Genomic DNA, 12,004 nt, shown 5'->3' with positions numbered 1-12,004 from the left:
GTAGTGGTGAATTAATTCATGGATATCATCGATGTTACTGCGAAGGCCTTTACAGTTCCATTGGATGATCTGTTCCATTATTTGGATTTGTAAGAGGGAGATGAATCTGACTGCTTTTTATAAGTGGGTTGTTTGTGACGATCCAGCTTAGGTTTTTCTTTTCTGGGGAAGTTGGGGCGTGTTGAATTATTGTTATCTTCCATTTCACCATCTGCATGTAATTCAAGAAGGTCTTGGGTAATCGTATCATCAGTATCCATCCTTGTTGTGGGTGGTTGATTAACCTCGACAGGATCTGATTTTTGCAATTTTTCTGTTACTTTACCTTGGGTTATGATTTGGGTTGGAACTGTGAGAGGTGTATTCATACTTTGATCTACTGTGTTTGGCTTTGATGTAGGCTGGGTCGATAGAACTGATCGAGCCCAGTCTGCGATCGATTTATCTGGAGAGAGTGACACTTCCGTCTGAAATGCTACTGATTGGTGAGAGTGGATAACCGAGGCATAACAGCTATTTGGCATGATTAGTTTAATTTGTTTCCTAGCTTCTTGATAGGAGACTTATTTTCAGTCTTATATTTTTGTATTTTTTTGCCTATCTTCCAGAGATCACATTCTTTAGAGTATGCTGGATGGCTTTCCCTGCAATCAGAACACTGCAGAGTTTGTGCTTTGCATTCTGACTGGGTATGAGTTGTGGAGTCACAGTTTGGAGATGTTGAAACGCCACGGCATGCTGTCTGGGAGTGACCAAATTTCTGATAAAGGGTCGAACACGGCAACTTAAGTAACCTGCTTTGACTGATTCTGGTAGATTCTGTGTATTGAAAGTTAGAATTACGTTACGTGTTGGGACTAAGGTACCATCTTTTCATATCATGATTCTTTTTGCTTAAGTTACATTTTGTGTCTTTAGTTCCTGTACTATTTCTTCTTCAGACACGTTCAGTAGATCCCACTCAGTAATCACTCCCTTGGACGAATTCAGGGTGTTATGTGGAGTGACTTGTATTGGAATTCCGCTTAAAGTGGTGAGTTTTAATAGTTGTTCAGAGTGTCTTGGGAGAGAAGTCTCTATTAACAAGTCCTCGGATTGGAGACGTTTCACCATTTTTGGTGATGCTGCTGAATGTTCCAGGCATCGTTGTATGATGAAAGGGGAGAGCTTGCTAACAGGCTGTGCCAACAGAGAATGGATAATTAGGAAGGCTGGTGTTGTCTGCCTGCATCTTTTTTCATTCTCTTCGAGGTAGAGAAGTCATGGTCGGTTTCATGATTTTCATATTGAGCACTCTTGGGCTCTAGATGTGGAAATTCATTGGTTTCCATTACTGCTCCTTTTAGCCCCGAGGGTTGATTTATCCCCCAGGTTACTGGCCCCGCCACGTGGAGGCAGGAGCGGTGCCACCAGTGACCAAGCGATAAAAGGTTAGTGGTTAGTGTGTTAGAAAAGTAGTTATATATACAAAAGAAAGGTGTCTTTCCTTTCTTGTTGGAGGCTTCCTTCTTTATTTACAAAGAGCCAAAAAATAAATAACTTTGAAAGTAAAGCCTTCGGAAATCTCTTTAACAAATTCTCTTTAGAAAAACGCTTTCAAATTCACTTTGTAAATCGCGAGATCACTCACTTGGCACTCGGGGCCTATTTGTGTTATATGCATTTATCTGAAGTCTAGTCATCACTCAGTACCGTATTAGACATCGTGCGAAACGGACAGTTTACTTGAACATTGTATCATAATTAATGCAACCAACGCAGTTACATTTTCGAAAAGTTAATAATGGCCAATAAGAATGAAAAAGCAACGTCTGAGCACAGTACGAAGACTATAAATGTAAGAAAAAGATTGAATTTGAAAATTAAATTAGACGTTTTGAAGCGAATATATTCCGGTCAAAGACAAGCGATGTGTGCCATAATTTAGGACTTGCAAATTTAACTGTAAGAACAATTATAAAAAAAATAAAGAAATAGCTGTTACACTGCAAGCAACTAGGGCTAGGCCGGCTATTAGGATTGAAATGGAAAGACTTTAATTAATTTTATTGAAGATAATATCTAATGCAGAATTCAGTTAAGTTAAATATTATAAAAAAAAAAAAAAAAAAAAAAAAACGAGAGAGAGAGAGATTGGCCAATATAATGATCTGAAGAAAATTCACCTAAAAAAAAAAAAAAAAAATGTGGAACCATTTAAAACTAGTAAGGGCTGGTTGAATAGATTTAAAATTCAGGGAGAAGCCGCAAGTGCAGATTAAGGAGCCGAAACTTTCAAAAAAGAACTTGTTAAAATTATTGAAGAGAGGTATTATATGTGTTATACTTCTCAACAAGTTTTTAACATAGATAAAACAGGACTTTTGTGGAAATTAATGCCTAAAAGAAGTTTCATATTGAAAGAAGAAAAAAAACATGCCATGTTTCAAAGCAGCGAAGGATCGGCTGACTTTATTTTTGGGTGGTAACACTGCAGGGGATTTAAAATGAATACCCCTTTTAGTTTATTTGGAAGAGGGCCAAAGTTCAACCCAAAATCAACACATTTTTCTTGATTAAATTCATCAATTAAATTAAATCAATTTAGATCAATTAAATTCATGATTTTAATTGGAATTTTAAGTTTAATTTTGATACGTAAGTAGTTACCACATAATTATATACGTATGTAATGCAGAATATTTTATATGTACAAATATTTGAATATTAAATATTTTGACTGACATTTATTATTGATTAGGAAATATCCTATGGCACTGACCGCAACTCAAATACACATGTTACCTTATGGGAATGCGGCGCTTGCTTAGCGCGGATTCACTTAGCGCTCTGTTTTTACGGAACGAATTATCAGCGTTAAGCGGGGATCACCTGTACTGTTAAAGATAAAGCCAATCTGCTAGCATCCTAGTTTTCTTCTAACTCATGTGCCTAAACTTCTCAAATATTCACTACCAATTCCTTAAAAGTTAAAAGGACAAATATAACCTACTTAATTTCAATCCTCCTAAAACTCAATCCTCTTACAGCTCGCAAAAGAGATTCTTCCGTTCTAAGCTTATCTTTGACGACACTCAGATTTCTAAACAAGATCCCATATCTCCATTAGGGATTACCATGACTTTTAATCTCTCTCTCTCTCTCTAGGCACATCACAAATATTGCTTCCTTTGCATCTAAAAAATCGAGGTTTCTCACACTCTCAGTGTTACTTTACTTCTAAAAAGCTACTCACGCTGTACAAATCTCAGATTCTAAAGGGAACTGAGATGAAATTCTGAACACAACTGTGCTTTATGTTGATGTAACCATGGGATATTTGTTCCCACATCTGGGGGTGATGCCTCGGTAACCTCTATCCAGCTTTTAGGCTCCATTCAAAAGAGAACAATTAGGTTAATTAATGACTCATCTTTCTCCTCTGCTGAAGTCTCTCCTTTCTCTTTCTGATAGATGTTCTGTTTTGCTGCATGTCTTTTCTACAGTTATTTCCATGGGCACTATTCTGAATTGGCTTCTAAAATTCCCTCTCTCTTCCAAGCCAGTCCGAACATGTGCTGCAATCAGTCAATATCCTTTAACTGTCCAACTTCTAACTCAAAGAACCACTTTTCTTCTTCCTCGTTTATTTATTTATTTAACCTCCATTTTCTGGAACAACCTCCCTTCATATGTATTTCCTGAAAATTACACCCTACAGAAATTCCAGTTTAATGTCAATAAGTATCTTCATCCATTGTTTCAACCCACACATATTACCGGTTCTGATACCATCCGTGTTTGTGATTTTCATTTAAAAAAAAATGTCATAAATGAGACAGCTTTCACTTAAAAAAAATAACACAGCAAGTATTTACACACACACACACACACACACACACACACACACACACACACACACACACACACACACACACACACACACACACACACACACACACACCTGTTATAACCTGATTTACTTGTAGTAATTAAAATAATAAAATAGTTTTACTCACAAAAATTTAACAAAAAAAAAGAAAAGAATAAAATATGTGAATATTCACTGAAATACAAACCTGTCTCCGCCAATAGCAATTCCTTCATATACAGCATTTGTTGAACGTGATATAATATTATTTAGTTCATTAGACATTCCACCAGAACGTGAAACATAAGCAACACTGAAAATAAAAATAACAGGTATATAAATACATACATGAAGAAACACGTAAAATGAAGTAAGAAAAGATTTATGAGGTCTGTTCAAAAAAGTAGATGGACCATTTTAATATAGTGATAATATGAATAAAGGGTGTGAAGCTAGTTTGCCTCCGTACAGTGCACCCTGGATAACGCTAAATGAACTAGCACAATCTGGCAGGCAAATAATCCTAGATCTCCTGGCTGAGTACACATTTTTGCGATGATGACTAACGATACTAAAGGCTCCTCTCAGAGCCAATTGACTAGAAAACTCTGATGTAGTATTCAAACTTGCCAGATAAATATAGAAGGCATTAGCAGAACTAAATGCCAGTTTTTATGCAAAATATTAAGAAATAATGACATTGACGTGGTTGGTATTCAGGAAACCCACACGGATAGTGACGGTCAGGTTCGGACTAGGGGAAAAATACCAGGCTAAGATTTAATAGGGGTAACACATCCTCAGGCCTATGGTGTTGCAACGTATGTACAGGCTAAAATTGAAAGTTTGTACTTGCTCTGCTTCCATTGCCAATAATATCCATGAAGTAATTATCAAAGTAGAAGAAATAACTGTGAATAATATCTATAAGCCTCCTACTAATATATGGCCACCACACGTCCTCCAGCCACATCCCAATCCAGCTGTCTATCTTGGCGATTTCAACAGTCACCATGCACAGTGGCGATATAGAGAGAATGATCATAATGGTGAGGCACTTGTTAACTGAGAGAAGAATGTAGCACCTACCTCATTTTTGATGCCAAAGAACGAGGATTATTCAAATCAGCTGCCTGGAGCACCACCCAGATCTTGCTTTGTCACCATCGATGAAAATAATCACCCACTAAGAGCATTTCGAAGAATTGTAGCAGATTTCCCTCACAGCCAGCACTGCTCAGCTCTAATAGAAATCGGAACAAACATCCCACTAGTAACTTCTTTTCCCCACCCTAGATGGAACTTCAGGAAAGCAAACAGGAATGCTTTCTCAGGAGATCTTGATAGGTGTTTGGGATGGATTCACCCCCCCTCCTGAAAGAGATTTGTGGGTGCAGTGATAAGCACTGCTAAAATGCACATCCCCCAGAGGGTACCTGAAGGAATACACTCCATGATGGAATGAGACTAGTGAGAATCTGTATAGAGACTTTCTTGAAAATGGTGATCAAGAGATAGCGGACAAGCCGCTACATAGCCTTGATATTGCCTGCCAAGAAAAATGGATACAGACCATTGAAACCATTGATTTTAAAAGTCCAGCAGGAAAGCATGGTCTCTCCTATGCAAGCTGGGAAACAGCAACTCTATGGGCTCATGACAATATTCCAATTATACCAAATGCCGTTGCAACACTTATTGTATCCTCTAGAGCTACAAAGAACCGAAAACACTAATCCAAGTGAAACGGGACTCAAGACCTTTAAACATGTAAGTGCTCCAGAAACTGAGTGCTCCAAACAGTTTTCTGATGATGAGATCACAGCTGCACTTAAGGATATGAGAGCAGGCAAAGCCCCAGGTTTTGATGGCATCCATCCAGAATTTTTAATTCACTGTAGAAAATATGCAAGAATATGGTTAGCACGCTTCCTCTCTAGCATACTACAAACGGGTGATATTACGAAAGCTCTCAAACATGAGAAAATTATTGCCATCCTGAAGCCAAGAAAAACCAACACACCTCCCTCAAAGTTACATCCTATTGCTCTACTAAGCGTAACTTATAAATTACTTGAAAGGTTACTCTGCAACAAGATCAGCTCCAAAATACTTGAAAAAATTCCCATCGAGCAAGCAGGATTCCGCCCAAACCAAACCGTGTAGATCAAGTCCTCTCCTTAACAACACATATCGAGGCAGAGTTTCAAAAACAACTGAAAACCTCGGTGGTCTTCACTGATCTAACTACAGCTTATGACACTGTTTGGAGACATGGTTTAATATATATAAAATACTTCGCACAATACCCTGCAAAACAACTGCCAGACTTATTGATAACATGCTCACAAATAGAACTTTCCAGGTGATAATGGGACAATGAGCAATCAAAAGAAACTCAGCAATGGCCTACTACCTCATCAGAGAATACAGAAAAATAATAGACAATCCTGAACTTCCGACATTTGAGACCTAGGAATAAACAGGCTCCATTCCACACATCCACCAATCCTGATGGCTAAAACATTATAATAAGCCAATTTTAACATTCTGGATGCCTGGTTGCAAGGGTGGCTATAAAACTCCCCTCCTCAATGTCATACCATGCCTTGTATCTCTGAAAACCACCTAGTTTTGACGAGCCTCGTAGGAAATGGCTAGCATTAAATAGGGCACACACATGCCATGGTAGATGTGCAGACCTCCATAGGTGGGGTAAAATTCCTCCCCTGACGTGAGCCTGTGGAGCCGATAGATAGACAATTAAACACATAAGAGGACTGTGCCTTGCGAGCCTACAAAGGCAACCCTGGAGACTTCCTGATGGCAACCACGGCACTTGACTATTTAAATAAGTTAAATGTTCATCTATGATTTTTGTTCTAGTTAATTTAATTTTATACTTAATTTTATATCTATCATTCTTGAGTCATGTAATTTGATTCCATGTGTACTGTACAAGTCATACAATAAATAAAATAAATATGAATATTTATGGGGTGGGCAACTTTATTAAAAATCACCTGCACTTTAATTTCAAAACTGCTGAAAGCCCAGCCATAATACCGCTTTTTATTATTCATAAGTAATCAAACTGATGTACTTTCACAGTATTTTTATTTTTATTTTTCGTTTAGAAAAAAAATAAAGAGTCATGGAGATGTATTTGGTGAAGTACAGGTTGCTGGACTTGAGTGATACTGCATTTGGTCAAAATAACTCTTTACAAGGTAGTGAAGATGCATTGGCACATACTGAAGTAACCAGACTTTGGAGCATCATCTTGCTGGTCTTTTAGTTCAAGCTGCATTACAAAGGCATCTTAGAAATTCAACCTGGAACTCTTTATTAATTGTGTATCTGTATGGAACAACAAAGACAAAAACACTAGCAAGATGTCCCTTGTTTTCCTGTACACTTGCCAAACTTCTTTGGCTGAGAGAAAAGTCTTCTAATAGAATGAGAGCTGTTTGGTTTCGAGATCATACCCATAAACCCACATTTCACTTCCAGTTATGATATATTTCAAAAATGTCTCATCATTACTCTTACAATCAAAGAATGTCACTTGCTGGTGCATTCATGTTATTGATGTTAATTCATGTCATGGTGCATTCATGTTGGGAATATGCCCCATGTTCACAGTTTTCATTAAAATGGAATGACATAATTCAACAAAGATAGTTTCTTCAGCAATTCCATAAACAGATAATCTTCAGCCATTTCGTATCAAAGCTGCATCTGAGATATGATTTCATAATTTGTTAAAGTTGAAGGCTATCTGGATTGCTTTTGACAGACTCCCCTTACTCTCTTTGAACCAATGGTGGTCAAAAACTTGTACACAGCATAATGTAGATTCCCCATATACTATTTAGGAGCAAATGTTTCTATTGCAGTTTTATCTGTTTTAACATAGTCATTGTTGCACTACGTTTTGAAACATGATGAGAAGAAAAAAAAAAAGTCTTCATTATTGACTGACAATAACAGACTAGCATAAGCAAGTGAACAACTTACTGCCCAAAGGACAAACAAGATTCTTAAATACATCATGCTTTGTCGTAGTGCCATCTATTATCTCAACCTAGAACAGAAAGCATAATCTGGATACTTTTTGAACAGACCTCAGCTGCCATGATGGCATATACTAGTAATATATTATAACCAATAATATGGACCTTACTAGTAATAAAGAAAGATTATTAGACTAAACAACATACAACCATATGTAAAACAATTGCAAATAAAATCATCCCTGAATTAATGGTCTCAAAAAAATTCCACCTAAGCAATTATAGTTTTGTGTCTTTGCCCTTCAAAATTTTTCATTAAAAAACATGGTTCACTCTATTTGTTCTCATCTTCATGGGGATTATGGATTGTGGAATCCCATATTAACAAACAAAAACAATTTTTTAACTATAATAGTAGTATTTTTTATTAAAGATCTAAAAATAGATCATTAATAAAAAATTTAGTAAGAGACATATATATATAAAAATAGTAAACTTTTTAAGCACATTCACAAACAGGTGAAGTGCCTACTGTGTTCATTGGTTCTCTGTCTTCATACAACTCAATTCCCAGCAGAATTTTCATGAAATTTTATATTTTGATCTTTTATAAAGATTTGTTATTAGACAAATATAAATCTGGCATTTAATTTTTTTTTTTTTTTTTTTTTTATCTTAAGTTAATTTTAGCTGCATTACTACCACATTCAAAGAAATTGGAAGCAACTTGCTGTCAGTAAAGCAAGTCACTAGCAATAAAGTTTTAGGGCAAAGGGAGAAAACAAGTTGCTCCTGATAAAGGGTAAGTTTGTTTTTGTGTTAACAAAAAAAAAAAAAAAAAAATTGTTTTATACTTCAAAAGTATAAAACATTTATGGCAAACTCACTCTGCCATGAATGATGTGGCAAACTATGATTAGTTTGTCACTCATCAACCTGATTTGACATTTGTTGTACTTATCTCTCATTGGCCTTTTATAATTGCAACTGACAAGAAAGATGGAAGACAAAGAAAAAATTGTTAAAAACATTAATTGATTGACAGGGGAGAGCTGCGTTTTGGCTTATACTTTCAGACTATCGGCAATGTAAGTTAGAGAAGTTGCCATCCTTTACGTTCATTTTCTTTAAAAATAGATCTTTAATGATGTTAGTTTTTAATAAACTTTTGAGTTCTTCATTGCTTTGTGAATTGAGAGTTTTCATGCTTCGAACTGAAAATATAAAACATGTAGAATAAAGTTTGTTTTTATCTTATGTCTAACTGAACAATTACAAAAGGAATTCAGAAATTTTCAAAAAATTACGATCTTAGTAAAGTATGTCAAAAGGATTTTAACAAAGTTTTACAATTTTTTTTTTCATAAAGAAAAAGATGAAAAAACTCTGTTAAAAACTATGCCATGATAACTCTGTTATAAACTATGTTACGTTATGATGGAAATAGGTCAAATATAGTCAAAATTATGGATTTTGTGCCATAAACACAGACAACTGGCTGACAGCTATATATAAATCTCAGGAAGACAACTTATAGGAGAACGGGTTCTACTTTTAACAAGGCACAAATTAAAACAAGGCATTGTATCTCCTTGGTCAGTGCTGCGTCTAGTGTACAGATAAGTTTGAAAAATGGCATGTGGAGTGTGAAACAGACTGACTATTGCTATTCATAAAAACTTGTGTAGCAAAGTTCTGAAGTATACTGCATGACAAGTTTTTGCTAACTTTTCATGCAAACCCTCATGCAAATTTCATCCTCATGTAGTATAGGGCATGCTAGACAGAAGCCTGTTGGGTTAAAAAATAAAATAACTGAATTTATATTCTACTATCAAAGGTCAGCATTTGTACCCAACTTCGCCACAACTGTTTTATTACAGCTGATAAACAAGTTCAACAATTAATAATGAGAATTAATGTTCAACAATTTTTTGTGGCAGTGCACACTGCCACAAAAAATTATTCCCAACCTTGTGTTGTTTGGCATTACAAGAATGCAAAATGGGATGACCTGCTAGACTTCTTTTCTTCTTTTCCTTGGTCGGATTACTGTTTCAAAACTTCTGATGTCAACGTTTGCTCAAATCATGTGAGTGAAATTATTCTTGTAGGAATGGAATTCTTTATTCCACACTCCACTTTAAAATCTCATCCTTTATCTAAACCTTGGCTTTCCAATAAATCTGCTAAGGCTGTTCAAGAGAAGAACGTTGCATATCGTAATTGGCTTGTTTCTAATTCTTCAGTTTCATTTTCTGCCTACACCAGAGCTCGCAACAATTGTAAAGCAGTTACTAATCAGTCCAAACTAGATTTTGAACAGGCTAAGAGTAGAAAACTTGCTTCTTGCCCTAATGGTAGCTGAGCATTCTGGTTTCTTGCCAAAGCTATTGGCCGCAACTTTTGCCCATCTCTGCTCCAACCTCTATCAAAACCAGATGGTTCTGTTGTCAATTTTGCCAAGGATAAAGCTGACCTACTAGCTTCCCATTTTACTTCCAACTCACATATTAATGACTTTTATAAAACACTTCCCACCATTCCTAGCATGCTCCATTCATTGCCTCATTTGGTGTTCCGTCAAAAGGATGTCAGAAGGCTTTTAACGAATCTTGATGCTAAGAAAGCTCCAGTTCCTGATGGTATTTCTCCACTTGTTCTCAAAATATCAATTTGGATTTCAGGAAAGCTTTTGACACTGTTGCGCATGGAAGACTATTGTACAAATTGGAGCAGAATGGCAGTAAGGGTAAGTTGCTACAATGGATAAAAGGATGGTTAAGTGGAAGAAGACAGAGGGTGGTAATCAATGGGTGCTGCTCTTTGTGGACTAATGTTATTAGTGGAGTCCCACAGGGTTCGGTGTTGGGTTCACTGTTGTTTTGTATATTTATCAATGATATTGATGAAGGTATATCAGGCTTAGTGTCAAAGTTTGCAGATGATACAAAGTTTGGCAGGGTTGTTAATGACAGTAATGGCAGTGTGCTACTGCAACAGGATCTAGATAATTTGGGCAGATGGGCTAAGAAGAGGCAACTGAAGTTTAACCTTGATAAATGCAAAGTACTGCATATGGGTAGAAGTAACCCGAGAGAAAAGTACCAACTCTGTGGTACTACACTTAAGCCATGATTAAGTGTAGTACCAACTCTGTGGTACTACACTTAAGCCATGATTAAGTGTAGAAGGTGGTAGAAAATAAAAAAGACCTGGGAGTAATTGTGCAGTCAGGTATGAAGTTTTCTGAGCAATGCAGACAGGCTGCCAAGGCAGGTAATGGGGTTTTGTCAATGATATATAGGAATTTTGCTAGCAGGGAAAAGGAGGTGATTGACCCTCTGATTAAGGCAATAGTCATGCCACGCCTCGAGTACTGCGTAGAGGTCTGGAGGCCTCATTTTAGGAAGGATGTCGATTTGCTTCAGCGTGTACAGAGAAGGGCAACAAGATTGGTGAGGGGAATGAAGGGATCCTCTTACCAAGAGAGGCTAAAGTTCTGCAAATTGCAGTAGCTGGAAACTAGGCACCTGCGCGGTGATCTGATTGAGGTGTATAAGGCCTTGAATGGGTTGAGCATGATGTAGAATAGATGTGCGGAAATTTGTCTTTAGCCAGCAGGTGGTTAATTGCTGGAACAAACTTCCATCTGTCATTGTGAAAGTTGATAGGTTGAATAAATTTAAGGGGGAACTGGACAGGCATTTGGAGGGAATGGTGTGATATATATATATCTATTTTTTTTTTTTTTTGGCTGATGCTGCATAAGCTCATACACTTGCTTTCTTGCATCACATGCCACTACTACTACTGCTACTAAAACCTGTGCTCCTGAACTTACTCCTATTCTTTGATGCCTTTTTTCACTTTCTTATTCCAAAGGTGTTTTTCCTTCTGCTTGGAAATTTGCTCATATCCAGCCAGTTCCTAAAAAAGGGTGATAAATCCCTCCCATCCAATTATCATCCCATTGCAATTACTTACTCTTTCTAAAGTAATGGAGTAATCAATTAACTGCCAACTCTTAAACTACCTAGAAACCTTCCGTCAGATCAACAATCGCCAGTATAGATTCCATCAGTGTCGATCCACTGGTGATATTCTGGCTTATGTTACCCATTTATGGACAAATTCA

The 12,004-nt window shown here is 36.7% G+C and overlaps 1 protein-coding gene across 2 annotated transcripts in view; it reads right to left on the bottom strand.

Annotated features, from left to right (window-relative positions):
- Positions 1-12,004, bottom strand: part of ATPCL (ATP-citrate synthase) — a 551,864-nt gene that overhangs the window by 101,433 nt on the left and 438,427 nt on the right. For both annotated transcript variants that reach the window (XM_090382775.1, XM_090382774.1), the window contains exon 19: positions 4,059-4,163. In XM_090382775.1, coding sequence (XP_090238901.1) covers positions 4,059-4,163 — 105 coding nt within the window. The remainder of the gene's footprint in view (positions 1-4,058; positions 4,164-12,004) is intronic.

The sequence above is a fragment of the Mastigoproctus giganteus genome, chromosome 10 (assembly GCF_048544385.1).
Source record: "Mastigoproctus giganteus isolate SK-2022 chromosome 10, ASM4854438v1, whole genome shotgun sequence".
NCBI lineage: Eukaryota > Metazoa > Arthropoda > Arachnida > Uropygi > Thelyphonidae > Mastigoproctus > Mastigoproctus giganteus.
Note: the sequence above shows the minus strand (reverse complement) of the source record. Positions and strands in the feature narration are given on the sequence as shown.